Here is a 21,425-nt window from a genome sequence, read left to right as displayed (position 1 = left end):
ATTAGTTGCAGATCTAACAGGGGGTTTGAAACTTTATTTTTCGCTCCCTCAGAATCTTATTTGCGTCAGTGTACTTGAGACGTTAAGTACCGCAGATGGATAATCATGGTCCACGAAGAAACGAGTGATCTTATAATACACCACCTTTTTATGCCAGGCTTCTTCCTTGACTCTGTATCTTGTGGACTTAGCGATAATGGATCGGGGTCTCCGGGAATGTCCAGGGAATCTCAATAATTTCTCCATAAAGGCACATACATTATCCTCTTCCTCCTTCTCAGGTATGCCGCGATTCCTGAGGTCATCCCGGTGGGCCTGACCTTCTCCATCTATTAGCTTAGCCTCCATATTAGTGTGGCGGTGTATTAGTCTTTTCATTAATGTAGCCATGGCCTGCAGTGCTGTCTCTGTTTCCCCAACCATGTCTTCAACTTCTTCTAGTCTGTCTTGTGTAGTTCTTTCTTAATCTTCTAATTGTTGGTTATTGTTTCACCTGAAGTCTTTTTCCTCGCTCACAGTGGAGTGCAGGGAGGCTCATTTTGCTTCAGTTTGGTCGTATGGCATTGGGGAGCTACTCCGGTTAGCCTGAGTTAGCATTGGTTGTTTGTCCTCATTTCTTGTCATTGCTGTATGCTGAGTTTTCCTATGCAATTTTTTGTTAGCCCTGTTGTCTGCCATAACTGCTTTGATTCATTGTTAGGGGTATTTTCAACTTTTATAGGGCCGTTTTCAGAGTTTGTCGGAGAGCACCGAATTCAAGCTGTCACCTTGAAAGTGACCCCGAAGTTCCCGATCTCTTCATACTTGACGATCTTGTCACACAATTTTTCTATATCACAGGGGAAAAAAGGAAATTCCTGTCTACCTTTTTAGAGACTGTACCAGAAGTGTTCCAGAAGAATGAGCAGTAATGGTAGGTCTGGACTACTAGTTATTAGGCTGTACATGTGAAAAATTGTTTTTCCTGTGCAAATCTAACTTTTTTTTTTTATTTTTTATTTTTTTTTACCTCACCTTGTTTAAGGAGACATTAGTAAAATGTTAGTTCATTACTTTAGTTGATCACTCCTTCTCCAGGCTCTTAGTTGTGATTTGTTAGAACGAAAACATGAGGTAATGCCCTGCACTGAAAATTGTTGACATACTGTGAGGAGGGGTCGCTGTCATTTGATTGTCTGCTGCTTTAAATAAGGGCTTGCATCCATGTGTTTTCACCCAAGCTGGACCATATGAGATGGCGCCTCAGGGCATGGATGACGATAGAGATTGAGGGCTGAGGCTCCATAACAAGGAGGAAAGGGAGAAGTCGTCACATGATATGTTCCATCTAGCACAGGACAGCAGAAAGCAATTAGAGTCTGATGGCCTGGTTTGTGGGTTCAACCAGAGACATTTACCACAAGACGGTGAACTGCTCCACCTCCTCATTCACATCAGCTCAGAAAGTCGTGATTCAAAGGTGACACTTGTCCTCTAACTTTAACAGCAGGTAGACACCAGATGAGAACCAGATTTAGTCAGTTGAGTTGAAGAAAACCAGCCTCCAGGTTGCTTGACACAAAGAGATACTGTGCGTAGGAGGGCTTTCACTGGCATATTACTGGTGAGGGCTGTCTTGCAGAGGTACTTTACTGTGCATTTGAGGAAAGCTGCCTTAATAAGGAATAAAAGACTGATAAAGAAGAGCATATGAGAATTAAAATCAGTGGTATGGAAAAAACTATCAAAACATAGCTACATAGGCAAGATCATTTTATGGTCAAATGGGTATTCTTAAAAGAGGCGAGGATGGAAAAGGTATTTCATTCTCAAAGGAGACCCACAATGCATCTAATAAACCCTCTTTTACAACCCTGTTAGGGACTCTGTGAGCCTAGCACCAGGATGTAATGTCTTAGGAGATGACCCGGTGTAGCTGCAAGGTGCATGGCTGCCAGATGAGAGTGATAAATCTCCCTGACAGTTTGATATCATGGCTGTTCCCACCTGACCACTAGCTGGCTATTATTGCAGTACGTCATAAATATGAAGACAGTTTTTGGTACCTTTTGGTTCAACAACACCTTCTACTTTTCTGGCAATATTTCAATCTTTAAATTGAATTTGCTTTAACAAACTGAAATTAATATAACTCGCCGACTACTGTTGTGCCATATATGGCAGGATTACTAGTCCCAAACTCCTGACACACACACACACACACACACACTCACACACACATCTGATACAATTTTTCTTTGAACTTGCATGGTGCATTGTGTCACTATCTACTCCTCCTCTTCCTCTCCTGTGAATGTTAATGACTGTGTGCACTCTGCAGCCTTTTTCTCAGAGCATTTCAATCTGCTGCAGTGAACCATAGCCTCCATGGCTCTTGAAGGAATGCAGGGGGTGCACTCAGACTGCATTGATCACTTTGTGAATGATTTAGCTTCACATGTTGTCTTTTATCACCACAGAGCCTATTAAAGTGAAAATCCTCATTAAGATAACATTATTTTTCTAAGGCATTCCCTTTGTTCTGTGAATTTAAACAAGCTGAATAGCACCATGTCCTGACTGTAGTAAGGATGATGTGATGTAGAGACATATAAAGAGATGCGGTGCTGAAATAATTCCAATAAGTCCAATCTGAACAAAGTTTCAGGCTCTTTAGATAATATATGCTGAGGTTTCATCTTTAAAATGTTCCTGAGACCCAGACTAATTGTAACTTACAGTACAAGTACAAGCTTCATTTTCATGTGTTGCTAAGCTAGTGGAGAATGAAATATCTCAACAACTACATGCTTCCCTACCGTGAAGATTTTTGCATGCACATTTTTTGGCCCCCACTTCCTTAGTTTTCTATTTGAATGCATCAGCATGTAATTATCCTGGGAAAAATCCAGACATCTATAAAATGAAATGGAACAACACTAGGGTTGAGTGATGTCTACTCAATTGCCATATAATGATAAGAAATTAGGAAATAATGATTAAATTAAGGATTAAATGAAGGAGCAGCAGTATAACTACACAATTTTTTCTTTGAGTATTAACCTCCATAAAAACAAATGTTCAAATGACTGATTTCCAAATGCAACACCAGGACTGAACACATCTAACTACCATTTTGTATTTTAACACAAACTTTACCTTTAGTCTGCTATTTGCTAAACCGTTGATTAGTTAAACTTAATTTTAATCACAAAGCTTGACTAACTTACTGCAAGTTTCCTTGCACTTAGCAACAGTGATGAAACAAACCCTTTTAAAAAACAGTAAAGTTCTTTGTAGAACTTAAACCTGTTGAGAGCTACTATCTAAGTCCTGACCATTTACTTCTCCATCCTCTAAGCCTTGCTCCATTCATAACAAATTATCTTAACTACACTTTGTTAGCTTCATTCACACATTTTATTGACCTTATGTACACATGTATTAAACTAATGAACTAAGATATTAAAGATAGACTTTTGGAACAGGATTAAATAATTTTGTGTATATTTGCCAGAAACATTAAAACACAACTTAACAGATTTTCTGAACCTAATGAACTACAGGCTCAATAGTTTAATGTAGATGCTTTATGAGAATCTAATTTCTGTGTTTTATTAGACAGCTTCAGACTTCACAGGTGTGCTGAAGAGTGTTAGTATCACACCCAGATGGAGCACATCTGGGTGTGACACATAAAACAATGACTAACCTTTTAAATAAATATGCTGGATTAAAAATGAATTGCCTGTGCAAAATTAAGACAAAAAGTCAAAATACTTAGAAGTTTTTACTCCTTGTCAAATATGTTTTGAGTTGTTGTAAATGTAAATTATAATAGTGATTGTTGTAAATTGTAATCATTTAAATTAAGGTTTTTAAATTTATTTTTTGCTATTAATTAAATTACTGTTAAACATTTATTAATATTTGTCAAAATATAAATAAATCTGAGATTTATTGATTTAAAAGTTTATTAGAATAAAATGACAACATATAAAAACAAAAATAGAAGTAAAAAAAAAAAAAAAAATCAAACACAAAAGTCCAAAAGAAGTGGGTGGAAGCATAAACTTATCTAACCAAACCCCAGTAACTCGCAACAATTTTTAGTCATACCATGATCAGAATGATCATTATCTGCTGGGCATTACATAATAATGCATTAATATAATAGTAATAATAACAGTATATAGTATATATAATCAATATCTTTCTAAAGAATACATTTTTGTCATAGAGTTATGCAATAATAATTATTTCACTAACAATAGTAATAATAATATTGATCCCATGTTTACGCAGTTGCCATTTCAGTACAAACATGCAGCCCATGCAGTGGGGTAACACCACAGTTAGCTACAATGAGGATTTTGCTCATAACTTGTGTTAGTTTCTCTTTATCTTGTACAGTGCAACCACCTGGAATTTCCCCCTAATGTCTGTCCTATAATTCCTATCAAAGATGTTATAAGACGACATGGTGGCAGAACTTGGTCCTTAATGGTCCTCTGCTGAACCCCCAGTACAAAAGCTGCATCTTTGTCTCATGCCAAACCCTAAATCACAAATTCAGCAGAGGACATGATGCTGTAAATGAAGGATGGTATATTGGGAACCACCCCCAAACTTGCCTTTAAACTTCAAGCGGCTCACTCACCACCTCCCCTTCAACCCTTTAAAAGTAACACCTCAGATGACCTGACATAAAGGATCCCTTTCAAATGTGTTGCACCAAAGTTAGTGGAAGAGCAAGTTCTGAAACCTGGGAGATGGGGTGAGCTGTTTGCATCTCTGCAGCTTGTAAAACCACCATTTTGCTGCAGGGTGAAGAGCTCTTAGTCTATTAGAAAGTTCTGTTTGTGGCTACAACCCTATTTGCAATAACTGGCATGTTCTCTTTTCATCCACCCTCTCCATTCCACTGAATCATCCCCAATGTGACAGTTGTGTAATTAGACTTGTCTAGATGTGAATTCACATCAATGTTTTACCACACATAGCACACAAACAGCTGTTGCTGTCTGAGCTGATTACTGAGAGCACACTATTTACAGAAGTTGTTTGTAGGGGAAGATAAAACTCCGTCCTGTGTTCCAGTCTGTCTCGTCATAGCTGTATTAATCCTGCATTGGGACTCCCCATCTCGTGCTCTCAATCGATGATCCTAATATGTCACACATGCTGCTTTGGTCCCTCCAGGGCTCAGTGTTTGCCACTCCCTGCCTCAGTCACTATGAGATCTGTTGGCTGTGGGGTAATTTACTGAAGCACTTCTTAGCAAAAGTGGCCTCTCCATTCAAGCATGCATCAGTGTTTAAACAAAGATTTGAACTGTTGTCTGCAAACATTTAACTCCCCTCAGTAGAGGGGAGTTTTGTGTCTTCAGTAGCTTCTTTGTGAAGGTTTAACTTCTTACTTGTTGCTAAATAAGATTTCAGGAACACAAGATTTCAGGCAGCTGGTGAAAGTTTAATAATCTGCTGATGTTGTATGACTCTTTCCAACCACCACAGTTATTGCTGCATCGATTTCCCCCTATGGCCTTGTTGTTTATAGTCTATATGGCTTGAATTACAGTCTCAATAAAGTGTTAGTGCTTCTTTTAACGTGTGTCATGTCTCATCCCCAAACCAGTATTCCAAAGACTATTCTATTTTTTACATTATTTGAAACCAGTGTGTTTGCTGGAATGATCCAACAGCTGTAACGCCAGCGCCCCCATCTGGCAGCAACATGAACTGCTCTGTGGTTTAGATTGCGTTAGTTGAATTATACGACTGCCTTCTAGGACATTTTTAGGACCTGTCTGAGATTATTTTTAAACCAAATCTGCTATGTGCTTTTGAAGGTGGTGTAACAGCTAACAATGCTGACTTTGGTGGATGTGTGTTCTGCATCCTGTGGATCTTTATTCCATCATTCTTTGTTAAAACATGCATTCATTTTCCAAAAGGCTGGACAACAGAGCAAAGGTCCTCTGTGACATGGCTGCAGTCCTTACTATTATGTCCTCACCTTTTGCTTGACCCTCCATCTCTATCTCTGAAAGTCTGTTGCTATGACAACTCTCTTTGGCTGGCGAGGTGGCAGTATTGGTTCTGTGTGGCAGACGGAGGGAGGCAGACAGCTGTCCCCGCTGCATCCTCTTATCACCACCAGGGGAGGCTGAGCAGGGATGAACAAATTAACTACAGACTCTGCATTAGCAATAGAGTATAAAGAGAAATATGAGAGCTGGAGGATGTTTAGTTTTTAACTCAAGTACCATTTAAAAATGAATGGGAACTTGTCTTTTTTTTTTAAATATAATATGTCTAAACACCTGTCTTATTGATGTTCATGAAAAATTTGTTTAATTGAAATATACATGTTTTGCAGAGATCTTAAAGCTGGAAACATTCTCCTTGGAGATGATGGTTCAGTGCAAATTGCAGGTATTTATCCAAAAGACAACGTCATCTTTCATCTAGTGTCATTAAGATGTTTTCCTTCACTCTTTCTGCAAGCTCATTCTCTGCACCCGTTACTATGGTCAGCTGGCAGTGCTCCTCTGTTTCACTGCAGGGCTAGCTTGTGGAAGAAACTTTTGAAAAATCCGTTATTGAGTCCTGCAACTTTGCCTCCTTTTTTCTTCCCTCAGACTTTGGCGTCAGTGCCTTTCTAGCTACAGGTGGTGACATCACCCGAAACAAAGTGCGCAAGACGTTTGTGGGAACACCATGCTGGATGGCTCCTGAGGTCATGGAGCAGGTCAGTCCCTTCTGGCATAAAAAACGGTGGTACTTGGAAAGCTTTTTGTTAGCAGTTAGAACAGTAAACATTACACCTTCAGAATACTGATTCTGGTTTAGAAGTCAGTGCTTTGCAGCTAGAATTTGTAAACTTGTACATTATTTGTATATATATATATATATATATATATATATATATATATATATATATATATAAATACATATGTATGTGTATATATGAAAATAACAGGAAATGGCTTCTTTTACCATGGGAGAGACTGTGTAACTCCTATATTTTTCACTCTGCAGGTGAGGGGTTATGATTTCAAAGCAGATATATGGAGTTTTGGGATCACAGCTATAGAGCTGGCTACAGGAGCTGCACCTTATCACAAATACCCACCAATGAAGGTAAGAGCACCATCAGACAGTCTAACCTGAAATAAAGTTCTGGTATTTGAATAAAAGTGTTACTGTTCGGCTTCAGGTTTTGATGCTGACACTGCAAAATGACCCACCAGCTCTGGAAACTGGCATCACAGACAAGGAGATGGTAAAGAAATATGGCAAGTCCTTCAGGAAGATGATCTCCCTGTGTCTACAGAAGGACCCAGAGAAAAGGTGCAACACAAATTTCTTTACTTTGGCTTCTAGTACATATATTTTGACCAAATCATCTTCTTTTTTGACTGATTTGTGGTCATTATAATTACAAAGAAGCATATGGTGCAAAGCCGTCTTCCCATGTCAGTACATGTAAAGGAGAGGAGCATATAACTATTTTTGTGCTTACTTTGTTCCATCATGCTTTATGAATTCTGTAAACCACACATGAATACTGGAGCTACATTTAATATTCCCAACTTTTCTTCTTCACATTCAGACTAATAAAACTGATTCTGTCTCATTCTGGTTTTTTTCAGACCAACATCCTCAGAGTTGTTGAAACATAAATTCTTTCAGAAAGCAAAGGTAGGTGAACTTTACATTAAATCAGCTATACAGTATGTCAGCATCATCCCTGTTCTAGGCAGCAGGTGACAATAAAAAAGCTTTCCACACCAGTTATTTCTTTTAATGAAAAGAAAAACTATGATATTTCTCTTATTGTCTGTATTAATTAACTGATGAGCAGTTCAGTACTCATTAAATTAAACTAATGAATTCTGTTCCTATAGACGTGATTCAGATTACTCCTCAACGAGACATTATGTCTGACCTAAACTGAGGTCATTGCAGCATTCCTCTCATTACTGGACATGCAGAGCTGTTTCTAACAAAGGCAGGGATAAGCAGTCTAACACCAGCCTCCGGCTGCCCACTACCATAGCAACGGGAGCAACTAGAGTGCAGGCTCAGCAAATCACACAGCCCAGATCCAACCCGGTTGGCTTGTTGGATGTGATCTTCCACAGCTGCAATACCTTGTGTAAACAGCAGATGGCGGGCTTTGTCATTATTTCAAATACATGAAGTAAATGTAACAGCTTGTGCCAGAGAGAGATGAAATCTGTAAAAAAAAAAATAAATTGGTTTGATGTTTTGTTAATGAAAGCAATGCTTGTCAATTTTTGTAAGTGAGAAAAGTTGATAGACAAAATAAAATAAATGTAAGATAAAGAGAGTAAAATTTTTCCTGTCCTGACTCAGAGGGAGACTGATAACCTGCAAAAGCTTGTTGCTTGTACTTTGAGCAGATTACAAGCAAAAGGCCTCGTTTTAATGACCTGAATACCTCATGGACCTATTTGGGGTCAGCAGCTCATTTATATGTACTAGACCCAAGTTGCATTACACTTAAAAAGTAATTAGAAAGATTTTGAATCTTGCTGATCTGTCAGGATGGTAAGGCCCATTAGGTCTTAAACTTGTAAATAATGTAAAACTTCATTTGTATATTCAACAAGCCTATGCAGAGGATTGTTGAGTGACGCCTATACTTTGTTTTTTTTTTTTTGACAGACCCATGAGTACTTACATGAAAGGTTACTCCAGAGGGCGCCCACAATAACAGAGAGATCAAAAAAGGTAGGATGTCAGATTTAAATCTACTGATCATGATTTATTGATTATATAAGAAGGAGAGCTTAGCAGTGTAAATGTATGCGCATCAGGTGCGTCGAGTGCCAGGTTCAAGTGGTCGGCTGCATAAAACGGAAGATGGCGAATGGGAATGGAGTGACGATGAGCTCGATGAAGAAAGTGAAGAAGGCAGACTAGCTGTTGCGGCTTTAAGGGTGAGATGGTGCAATGCGTTTTTCCCTCGCATGTGTACATCAACTACTCCACACTGTCATGTCAGCGTAGTCACTGGACTGTGTTTAAATTGTCGTTCTTATGTCTGTGCAGTAGCATGTTTTGTCCATTGTCTCTCCACTGAGTCTCCCCTGTGTCTATGTTTTGTCTGACGGCCAAGGAGCAGCAGGTGAAGCCTGTTAGTGCCCCCAGGCGACAAGTGCGCTTCTCCTACCCACTCGAGCTGCCTGCATCCAGGGTTGTTCACTTGCCACTGTGATACAGATGGCATTCCCTTAACAAGGAAGGACTCTCACATGTCTTGTAGAGAGCAATTAACAGCTGGAGAGAGCAGGATAGGCAGTTAACCTGATGGTAGTGTGAGGACTGTGCACTAGAAAAACCCAGAAGAAACTTTAGACGTGGGTGTATATATAGATCTTAATATTTATCTTTACAGTGATGTATATTAGCGCTCATTTTAAAAGCATTTGTTGGAAATGTAAAAGTAAATTAGATTAATTGCACACAGCTAAGCTCCTATCCTTCAGAGAGACTTTACTTGGGTTTTGTTAGCACCAAGTCATGAGGACTAGTAATTACCAGACAATTATGCAACAGAATTGTTGGGAGGAAAGATTAGCTTCTTTTCTAAGGAGAGATAAAAAATCTGCATATGCTGCACATCACACTTGAGTTGAATGTGACCCAGGAGACATCCCATCTTCATCTATTAGTCGTTACTTTAAATAATGTAGTTTGAGCCACATTTTACACATCGAAAGGCAGTTCGAGTCCTATAGCAGTGAAATCATCCTAAGTTTGTTCTCTAAGTTCACAATGGCTTGCTTTGAGAAAATATTGTTTAATTAAAGGAGTGAGAGTTACCTGTCCTGGAAGCCATCTGTATTTCCATTTCTCTTTCTAACTTACATTTTTTTTATACTGACCAAATCACATTTAATGGAAAAAAAGAACAATTTACTTATCAGCTTTGTAATGATCTTGGCACAACGAATTAATTATCAAGGACTCAAAATTCAACTATTTTTCACCTCCTTTCATTCTGCATTGTAACTGGCTACATGCTGGCAAACTGAACTTTCATTCTGCTCTTTTAAAGTCGATATTGCATTCATGAACCAATAATCAATGAAATAATGCATCCTTTATCAATATAAAAATCTTAAGTCTTGAAATGAAACCTATTGTTCCACATCGGAGCCTGGATACAGACTCCGTAGCCGATCTCTTGTTATGAGTCAGGGCTCAGACTCCTGAGCTGATGTGGTTCCTGACATCAGCCCGGTTGTTGCATCATGTCCTGTCAGTCAAGTTCAGTTTGTCTTCATATAGCCAGCAGTGCTGCTGCTCTGTTTGTCTCTGTGTTCCTCCTAGTCAGATTAAAGTTGACTGCTTCTTTTTTTCCCCCCAGATTATCAGTTTGACTGCAGCTTTCACCTAATTTTGAATTCTGCTTTTCCAACTAAAAACAAAAGGAGCTGTAGAATATGTGCCGTCACTCGTTTACAACTCAGTTATATTCAGTTTTTGATGTACACTGACCAGCCAGAGCATTAAACCACTCATATGGGAATGTACCTGTCATACGGTGGAATAAATAAGCAGCTGCTTTACAGTCCGAGTTTAAAGTTGATGTGTGAACTGGGAAAGCATAAGGATTTAAATTTTTGTCTGATCAAGTTGCAATGGCTAGATGGACAGGTCAGAGCAGCTTCAAAGCAGCAGGTCTTTTGTTGGGTGTAACCAAGCTCCAAGCAGAAGAATGAGTAAACAGTCACGTGCATCCTCCAGCTCACTCATATGGAGGCTTTCCTGGCTTCCCTGGCCATTACCAAAGATGCCTAGCATCTGAAGTGGCCCGCTAAGCAAAGGAAGGGTCTGTTAAATCACATTTTGTTTAATATAAAGTCATCCAATGGGTGTTTTGTGTGTTATTTACTTGGGAAAAAATGGCATCAGGATGCACTATGGGAGCAATTTTCTGAGCAATGCCACTGACGTTCATGTGGATGTTTCTTAGACATTTAAACCTCACTGTACATCCTTTCATGATAGTGGTATCTGGGGGTTGCAGAGGACTAGAGAGTAGAGGTGTTTTGATTTTGTATCCCAATTTTTCCGATCTAATTTGTTCTCTAACCCCCTATTTTTCCTTTTTTCTTTTTTTCAAGAATACATGTGTTTATGCATACTTTGCTTCAGACTGGTGGTTCTAATTTTGTGGCTGGTCAGTGTAAATTCACTAGTGAATTTAACCAAAATCAAACAAGGAAACTTTCATATGTGAAAGTGGTTGTTTATCCGCTTTTCAAGTTAATTAAATGCCTAACAAATCCAGGCCTTCACCAGGGCAAAAAAAAAAAACAACAAAAAAAAAAAACTAAACAAAACAACAACAAAAAAAAACTCATCCAATTTTTTAAATCAGGTTTTTGTATTTATTTGTTATTTTTTTCTTTAAATAGCCATAATACAACCAGACTACATTTGATATCAACTGACTGATATAGTGTATTTCTAGTCATTAGTGTTAATAGCATTAAATCTTTCCTTTACCACTCATATCTATACTCTATTTCCCTGAATGGGTATCATGATAAACTAGGTGTATTGATAAGTGAGTAAAGTAAACGAGTGGACCCTTTTAATCTGTTTATTTCTTTCGCCTTTTTGTGTGTTGTTGACATCTAAGCGTGCTGTTTTTCCTCCGGTTAAGCCGTCACAGTGACGTGCCGCTCTGACCTTTTCTTCTTCTGTCACCAACAGTCACCAAGAGTGAAGGAAGCATCACAGAATTCAGAGGTGATTTGAAGTCTTTCTTTCGACCTTTGGAAATGTTTTAGTCAAAGCCCAAAGTTGGACCAAATGACCTTTTTCTATTTCAGATTTTCCAGACTCCTGAGCCTTTAAGTAGTCAACTCCAGCCGATGGCCACAGGTCAGGCTGAACTACCTCAGGCTGCAGGCCAAGTTCCTCTGCAGCCCACACCAGTAATCACTCAACCCGATGTTAATGCTCCCATTAGTTTGGTATTAAGGTTAAGGTATGTTCTTTTATCAGCATCTTTTAATCTAACAAAGTTTCATCTCTGTACACAACATCTTTTGGATAAATTTTAATAAGATGTGTTTCTTCCTTTCACTTTCTAATGCCCTCAGAAATTCAAAGAAGGAGCTGAATGACATCCGCTTCGAATTCATGCCTGGGAGAGGTACTTTTTCAACTAAAGACTTTCTTATTGTCAAAGTTTCGAAGTTATTGCTTTGTCTTCACCAGATATAATAAGCCGCACGTGCAATATTTAAGATGTTTAAAACTGGTGTCATCAGGTAGTTTGATAAAATGTGTTTAGACTGTAAATATTTGCCTGCGTCATGGAGTAAGAGGAACAGACACTTCATACATTCTGTAAAACCTTTTTTTAGTACAACGGCTTTCCATTCAAGCAGCTGTGAACGAGTACACAGAGGTCTTCCACCTTTCAGAATCTAGTACTGAAAACACATGGTGCTGATGCAGTTTCATTGTGTGTTTTTTTTTTTTTTGTTCTTGAACCTTAAAGTTCTGAAAAGGTTTATTATTTTAAGTGGTAATTGATTGTTATGTGACGTTTGTGCCTTTTAGATACAGCAGACGGCGTGTCCCAGGAGCTGGTGTCGGCAGGCCTGGTGGACGGGATGGACTTGGTAATAGGTCAGTAGTACAAAGTTCCCTTCCCCATTCAACCAGTCTTCTCTCAGCAGATTTGGCTGAAAATTGGTTAAAAATTTGCTTTTAGATTTTTAATGACAACAAACCCCAAATAACCAGTACAGTACAAACTGTCACTGGGCCTCCTGCATGAATCCACTATTAGACAGAATGATCTTTTTAACTGACCATATAGAGTAGAAGGGGAAAATACTGATATAGATTTTTTTTTTTTTTTACTGAAACATCCATACTGAGCAGTGACCAGGAAAATATGTAAAAAAAGTGAAGAAAAACTAGTAAAACAAACACCCATTGATATATTTTATCAACTGGTGTTTACTTTAGGTGATGCTGCTGTAGGACTTTTATCACTGCTGCACAAACACACTTCAGTGATAAAAGGAAAAACATGTTTTTAGCCAGATCATCAGTTTTACCTTCATCTGGCTGTTTAACTTCAGTTGTCACATCTGGTGGTTGTATGACAGAAATTACCACCATGGAGATGGTTAGTGTGAGGATGATGTATGAATTCTAAATGATGATCTAGAACATGGTAAAGATGCTTTAGAACAACATATAGAAGTACATGCTGCATTTACTGACCATTGGACATCTGATGTTTACCCAAGAGAAGGTCAGTTAACAGTAAATATTTGTAGCATTGGCTCTTTCTGTTGATACAATACAGTAAAAACGGGCCAATTTCAAATCATTTTGAAATTCGTGATTAATTTGAAAGCTGGACAGCCCCTATATTTATCTATCTATTTATCTATCTATCTATATCTATATATATATATATATATATATATATATATATACACATATAGATAGATATATAGATATATCTATATATATATAATATCTGGAATTGATCATTGTTATAGGGTATAGGAAATGCCACTGGACTTTTTTTTTTCTCTTTTTTTGGGAAAAAAAAAACAAAACAAAATACCATAAAAAATAAATGACTATTCAAAACAAGTTGAAAAGAAAAATGTATTTTAGAGCAGCACTTTTTCTAGATGTGGAAATGTGCAGAAAAACAGCACATCTGCATTTGTGCAGCGTTCAGGGCAGCATTTAGAGGGAACACTTTACAGTAACATGACAACAAGTAGTCCCATCAGATCATGCAGTTGAATGAAGTAGTAATAAATATGTCAGATAACTACAAGTGAGTTATAACAAAATAGTGCAGTAGAGATTCATACCAGGATAAGCCGCTAGCTTCGGCATGATTGGGGACAACATTGTAGTCTACTTGTACAAGAAATCCTTAGTGAGGATAGAGACCCAGCATGCCTTTTCTTTTTAATTTATTTTTTTCTAAACATATTGTTTTTGTTTTCCTCATCGGGCTGAATTATAATTTCTCTTTTCAGTTGCTGCAAACTTGCAGAAAATAGTTGAGGAGCCTCAAGCCAATAAAAATGTCACTTTCAAACTGGTGAGTCTGACGCTTTGTTACTCAGTTCTTATCCAGCTTGAGATTAAATCCAATGTGTAGTACTGTCATCTGGATCTTTTGGGTTAAGTAAACATTTGAAATAAATTTTAGGAAATGATTCAGTTATGCTGTAAACATTTTTATTATAATACGGCAGTAAAACCTGTGTTTCCTCTGCACCCGTGTGATTTTTTTTTTCCACAGGCTTCTGGAATCGAGGGATCTGAAATACCAGATGATGTCAAGTTGATGGGCTTTGCTCAGCTCAGCATTAGTTAAACTGTTGTTCTACCTGGGACCGTGACTTGCCTATAAAATGTGAAAATTAAAAAAAAAATATATATATAGTTTCATGCATTCTTTTTTTCTTCCCATGGCTGTAAAGAAACCACTACTGCCAAAGAAAACAACCATTTTGCCACCCATAGGAATTTATAATACCGCCTTGTTGAATTAGGTGGTCAGCTGAAATATCAGAACACCAAGTTTGAGAATCACTCAAAAGTTTACAGTGTATCTGAAGAAGGATGCGCGCATACAGCAAACCATCCATTTACCATTCTGGTTTCCCTCATTCTGTTAGTTTTTATCTAATATGTGATGCATTTGCACAATCTAAACTAACGCCCTTGATAAGTGTAACAATGCCTTATATTCATCAGAACTACTGAATGCACGTTGTTGAGGACTTCCCCAGTTACCATGTGGAGCATTATGTTTGAAATGCACAAACGTGGCTTCAGCTGCTGGTGTTAAACTTGTTCCTTTCTCTTGAAAGGAGGTGAATTAGACCAAGATGTGAGCTAAAACATATTTCTAACAAGTAAATGTCAGATTTTTTTCCCTCAATATAATCAGCAAATCCTACAACAGGACCCATTTTCATTGGCAGATTTATATACATTTATTGCTGAGTTTTATAGCAGCAGGATGTTTGCTGAACCTCAATAAGTTTGTTGATCATAATGAAGGACATAAATTAGTTTTTAATAAAGGTTTAGAGGCATGTGAGACAAAACAATAGACTATAATAGACAGATGACAATATGATCAGGTTGCTGTTGCTCCTATTACAATAAAAAGACAAAAAACTGAACTGTGTTGGTTAAAAAGGAAAAAGGAATCCTTACTGATTTTTACCAGTATCAATGAGCCATTTTTTTTATTTTTGGAGTTATCATAGTAGTCGTTAAAATAAAATCAGAAGCCCTGCAAAGAAAATCTAGCAGCATTTTTTCTTTTTGTGATTATTTAGTGAAGTAAAAGGTTTTCCAGCAGCTGAAGCCACGCGTCTGTCTGGTATTAAAATCGGTTTCACAAATTCTTTAAGAAAACAAAACATACTTAAGTGCATATTTGTTTATGTGAATGAAAAATAAGTACTTGATTTGACCTCTAGTATGTAAATAATGACTTTTGGCTTTGATTTGTTTTTATACTCTGTATTTCACTCTGCCTTTTTTTCCCTTGTCTCATGATACGATTGTGGGTTGAAGCGAGACGACGCTGCGTATTTAGCTTTGAATTCCCTCCTGACTGTCGCAGATGACGCTCATTCACCTTTACGCTTCAAATATTTTTCTGCTTTTAATGTTTGGGTTTTTTTTGCCTTTGAAGATTTTGATTATATTTTTACCACAGAGACACACATAGCTTCCCCCACCACCACTCATGAACCAACGTAGTGGAGCCTGTTTACAGTCGCTAGTTCTTTTAACCTGTGCATCAGGCAACAAAACTGCTTTGCCATCAATTAAAAAAAAGAAAAAAAAGGCTAAAATAAAGAAAACCCCAGCTGTGATTGTAAACAGTTTGATTTGCTATGAGTTCAGATGAAAAAAAAAAGGCATAGATTACACATCCTTTCCATTCACTGGATGTTTTTTGTGCATTAATCTGCTTTCATGACTGATGATGGATGTGTGTCTTGCAGCGGGAGGTTCATCTAGCATTCTGCTTTAATGTGAAGATATGCGATGCCAGCAAGGTTTTACTATTTAATTTGGTGATGTGATAAAGTGTCATCACCCTCCAGTTGCCATATTGAACTAAAGTGAATGAATTTCTCTGGTTGATGATAAAAATGTTAAGAGGAAACTTTGTATTCTGACTATGATGTTAAATTTATGCAAGCCTTAAAATTGAAATGACCAAGTGTACGTTTTTTCCTCTTTTTTTCTGACTTTAAGGTTTTATTGAGACCTTCATTGTCTTTGAAATGTATTAAAGATACCCTAAATAAAGATATAAAGGTGTGTTTTTTTTTTCCTTGAGGGGAGCAACAAAGCCAGCAGTATTGTGCCATTCTTCTGATGTAGTCTGCAGCTGGCAGCAGATAGACAGGATCGGTGTGTATAAGGCCTGTAGGAAATGTGTGTGTATGCTGAAGATTTAGCCCTACTTTCAATGGAGATGAATATTTATTAGCTTTGTACTCATCCAACAGTCTGTTCTGTCCTACTTTCATGCAATCTAACTAAACTGGTAACTCAGTAGATCTGGCAAATTACATTGTCCAGGCAATAACTAAAGGCTGTAACATGTTTGAATGTTTTCCACCTGTTTTCAGTATTTTCCCCTTTTTTGTCCTTTCATTTGCTTTTTTTTTGTTTTGTGATTGTTTTGGAGTTCAAAGCATGTTTCTCTTGATTATTTTTAATCAATAAAGAATGAGCATATCAGCTTCTTAGAGCTTTTTTCAAAACTTCTGGACAAATTTGACTTAATAGACTTTGAAGATTAACTGCAAACTGTTATATGGAAATAGCAGCACATGACCGGAGTTTAGTGGTCTTTACTCACATCTTGTTGTTGTATGTGTATGTGTGTGTGTGTATATATATATATATGCGTGTATATATGCTCGAGTGCAAGAGCACACTCACCAGTGTCAGGTACGCCGTAGCCGACCGCACGCAGATGCCGTACAAGTATAAATCCGCCTTAATGACCTCTCATTTATACGACTATGAGCTCATGCATACACATATATAACCGGTCATTTACAATGATCTCACAGTTAGTTCACACATAAGCTTACACATATCTATGTGTGTGTGTCTGTGTGTGTGTGTGAGATATGTATACAACCTCTCCCAAACAGTTCAGTTATCACTAATTCAAATGGGTATAGGGCAGGGGTAGGCAAGTTCGGTCCTCGGAAGCTGCAGTCCTGCAGGTTTTATATGTTCACCTGTGTCAACACACCTGATTCAAATGAATGAGTCACTGATCACAGAACTCGATAAGCTATTGTGTTCTTTTAAAGGACAAGTTGAGCCTTGTGGTCACAGAGGTGAACTTGGGTCTGGAGCATCCCATGAGCAAGGCTCGAAATGAAGTGCTTTTTTCAATGACTAACTTCTATGGTTAAATCCTGATTAATGTTTGTTGACTGAGGAAATAAATCTCAGTTTACTTCACCTTTGAGCATCAGTGTCTCATGCTCTGTCTTTTCAGACACAGGAAACTAGTGAGCTGATGTCAGCAGGCCTGGTGTCAAGAGGCACTGAAGGCTCAATACACATTCCTCTGCCTGTTGACTCTTTTTCTCACTCAGCAGTTTCTCCTGAAGGTTAAAAATGTCACAATTTCATGTGTTGTTCTTAGCAATAAATCATGACACTACTCAATTAGCCACAACACTACACAGTTAGCCACAATACTACACAGTTAGCCGCAATACTACACAGTTAGCAGCAACACTACACAGTTAGCCACAATACTACACAGTTAGCCGCAACACTACACAGTTAGCAGCAACACTACACAGTTAGCCGCAACACTACACAGTTAGCCACAATACTACACAGTTAGCAGCAACACTACACAGTTAGCAGCAACACTACACAGTTAGCCCCAACACTACACAGTTAGCAGCAACACTACACAGTTAGCAGCAACACTACACAGTTAGCCCCAACACTACACAGTTAGCCACAATACTACACAGTTAGCCGCAACACTACACAGTTAGCAGCAACACTACACAGTTAGCAGCAACACTACACAATTAGCAGCAACACTACACAGTTAGCCACAATACTACACAGTTGGCAGCAACACTTCACAGTTAGCTACAACACTACACAGTTAGCTACAACACTACACAATTAGCAGCAACACTACACAGTTAGCCGCAACACTACACAGTTAGCCGCAACACTACACAGTTAGCAGCAACACTACACAGTTAGCTACAACACTACACAATTAGCCGCAACACTACACAATAAAAAAAAAACAAACAACAACAAAAAAAGAAACACAAAACAAAACAAACAAACAAAAAAAAAAACAAACAAAAAAAACAAAAAAAAAAAAAAAAACTGAATAAAAAGTAAAAGCAAGGAAATGTCAAGCTTAACTATGTTCGAAAACCAGTGCAAAGAAGTGGGCCTTGAGCAAGGACTTAAAAACAGAAACAGCCTGCAGCTCTAAATTGTCAAATTGTTCCACAATTTCAAAGCAGCATCTGAAAAAGCTCTGTCACCCTTGGATTTGAGCCTTTAAGAAGGGACCTTCAGAAGGAGCTAGGCAGAAGATCTCAGAGTGATATTAACAATTTTCATGTTGTTGGTGCTTTTTACTAGACCTACTCATAAACACATCAGGAGAAATATGTAGTTCAGTTTCTTGCACAAAGACACTTTGATATGCGGATAGAGAAAGGAAAGGTAAGAAGTGAACCACTGACTCACACAGATATCCCACAAACTTCTTTGAGTGAATCTTACATAAAAAAGAAATTAATATATTGGAACTAAACAATATATATTCTTCTAAACTGACTAATTTGTCAGCATATCTATGAATTAATAGTGAATTAATGTTCATTAATTGATGATCTATTAAGTGTGAAGTAATCACATGAATCAACAACGAGATAATCATTAGTTCATGATGAGCCCCTATTATTGTATAACAGTGTACCAGTACATGGCCACAAGGACAATAAAACAATGATGGTCATTGTGGAAAGAGCAGACTTTGAAGGATCAGTCCATTCCACCCCTGCAACACAGAACAGGATTGGTGTTTAGTTTCACTGCAGCTGGTTACACATTCTTCTGTCTGAGATCTGAACATAAATAAATAAATGAAAAAAAAAAAAAGAATCTTTAACTTTTAAGCTCTTGGATATTTGTTTACTATCTATCTGGATGAAGTTTGTAGTGGTTGATCACCTCATCCAGCAGATCTTCTGGTTCCAATAATTCTGCTTGCCCACTTGAGCTCCTTTTGGGGCTCTTCCATCCTGCCCTGTGTCATGAACTAGCGAGGTGACTCTACAACTTTTTTAATGTTCTCATCTCAGACAGAAAAATGTGTAACCAGCTGCTATGAAAGTAAACACCAATCCTGTTCTGTGTTGCAGGGGTGTAATGGAATGATCCATTAATGAAAACATTCATTAAATCACACTTTATACAAAGAAAGACAGATTCAATGATCAAATAGAATACAAAAGCAAAACACAGGAACAAATAAAATATGTATTAAAAGCAAAACTTCCCACTCAAATCCAGCTGCAACCTACCACACACCCTAAAGCCCTAAAGAATTGTGCACTAAATAAAAAAAGAGAATACATGGTAATAAAGAACTAAGTAAACACTTTAAACAGGCCCAATAGATATTACACATAAATTAAATTAAACAGAATAAAAAGAAAAATATATTTATTGTATGAGCTAGAATACAGATAAAATAAAGATCAACCACAGAGTAAAACAAATAAATAAAAATAAACTATTTAATAAATAAATTCACCCAGAGATCAAATTTCAAATGTACTGTGACTGAACTTGTTTCAGCAGGATTCTCTAGATGACTGCTTTGTAATTAGCCCCATTAGTGAATTTGTTACTGCTATGGTCAACAGCCACTCTTTTCCTTCTTGTGCTTCCTGTCAACATGAAAGCACATAAATGTGTTGCTACTCCTGTTTGACCAGGCAATGTCACATCCTCAGAAAGCTTCTCTGTTCCTCAGTGCAGCTCCACGCTTGGTGTGATTACCAACTCATCCAATTAGCACACATTCCCTCTCCATCTCCATTTCTGTATCAATAAAATTATTCTGTATTAGCAGGAACAAATCCACTAATGGGGCAAATTTCAAGCCAGTCATCACTGAGAGTAAACATCAGCACTTACATGGGAAGTCCTGATCCAGCTATGTGTAGGTCATCTGGAATGGACCACAACAAAATATCTGTTCCATACCCAAAAAGACCAGACAGGAGGCTGAACTTCATGCCAGATGTCCCACATCTGGTGAAGAAAATGAAGCGTGTACTTGTGCGTGGATAGACAATTCCACCAGAGACAGTAGCCAAAAAAGAGAGCTTCCCACACAATTAGGTTTCTAGATTTGGTGGATTTTCAGGAAAGAATGGTATTGAAAAGTTCCTAAATATCTGACATTTTGATCCAACTAGTGGAGTATAGCCTATAAAAGCTAATTAGCTAGCTAGTTATTAACTGGAGGATTTTCTCCTTTAACTGGTAGTTTAGTTAGCTACTATTTAAGCTGCACCATATTTCCTCTCAGACTCAAAAAGGACTGGTCAGGTATTCAGAGGGCCGCTGCATATAACGTAGAACTGATCATTCCCTAAAATGGTCTAAAGCCTGAAAGTTACACGACCAATATACAAACAAATAGTCAACAGGGATAGGTTAAGCAGATGGACAGATGTTAAAAAATATTTTTTATTATAACTGATCATCTGTTTTTGTAGATATTTGTGTATTTTCATTTAAAGAACCTATAAATGAGGTAATGGTTATTTAAGTGATTTTAATTGGAGTTCTAGTTTTTGTAGTACTTTGTCATTACATTTTATTTAAAACCAAAAGTAATAAAGCAGTTGGCATGTTTACAGTGAATACATTTTATGTTAGCTTGTTTAATTACTTTTAGTGGATCTATCAATACCCCAGTAGTACAACATATCACTTTGAATAAATTACCTGGCTGATAAAAGGATGATTTAAACAACACTATAACTGTGCAGCTCTTTGAACTTTTATGTATTGCTTCTCTGTGAGGCCAGTAGAGAGAGTTTTCCAAATATTAATTGTGAGATTTTTCAGCCAATTTGGAAATCTGTTGTCTGCTTCCATAAGCTTTATCGTCATAGATTACAATCTAACATCAAGAAAAAGTTCCCACATCTAGTTTTACAAATGAATATGCAATGACAGATAAGAAAAATTAAATAAGTTTATGGTAGGTATGGTTAATGGTCCTCGAGGGCCCCAAAACTCGAGGCCCCATGGAGGCTTGGGCCGGCCCTGCAG

The 21,425-nt window shown here is 37.6% G+C and overlaps 1 protein-coding gene across 1 annotated transcript in view; it reads left to right on the top strand.

Moving 5' to 3' along the window:
- oxsr1b (oxidative stress responsive kinase 1b) overlaps positions 1–16,373 on the top strand; it is a 43,283-nt gene extending 26,910 nt beyond the window's left edge. Inside the window, exons 5-17 of the mRNA XM_041968736.1 lie at positions 6,361–6,416; positions 6,623–6,732; positions 7,023–7,124; positions 7,201–7,334; positions 7,637–7,685; positions 8,676–8,741; positions 8,828–8,950; positions 11,739–11,774; positions 11,858–12,015; positions 12,131–12,183; positions 12,597–12,665; positions 14,054–14,118; positions 14,323–16,373. Of these exons, the coding sequence (XP_041824670.1) occupies positions 6,361–6,416; positions 6,623–6,732; positions 7,023–7,124; positions 7,201–7,334; positions 7,637–7,685; positions 8,676–8,741; positions 8,828–8,950; positions 11,739–11,774; positions 11,858–12,015; positions 12,131–12,183; positions 12,597–12,665; positions 14,054–14,118; positions 14,323–14,397 (1,096 nt within the window). The 3' untranslated portion in view covers positions 14,398–16,373. The remainder of the gene's footprint in view (positions 1–6,360; positions 6,417–6,622; positions 6,733–7,022; positions 7,125–7,200; positions 7,335–7,636; positions 7,686–8,675; positions 8,742–8,827; positions 8,951–11,738; positions 11,775–11,857; positions 12,016–12,130; positions 12,184–12,596; positions 12,666–14,053; positions 14,119–14,322) is intronic.
- The last annotated feature ends 5,052 nt before the right edge of the window (positions 16,374–21,425 follow it).

This window comes from Melanotaenia boesemani, chromosome 18, assembly GCF_017639745.1.
Source record: "Melanotaenia boesemani isolate fMelBoe1 chromosome 18, fMelBoe1.pri, whole genome shotgun sequence".
Classification (NCBI taxonomy): Eukaryota; Metazoa; Chordata; class Actinopteri; order Atheriniformes; family Melanotaeniidae; genus Melanotaenia; species Melanotaenia boesemani.
The sequence above is the reverse complement of the archived record's forward strand: the minus strand, read 5'-3'. Positions and strand labels throughout refer to the sequence as shown.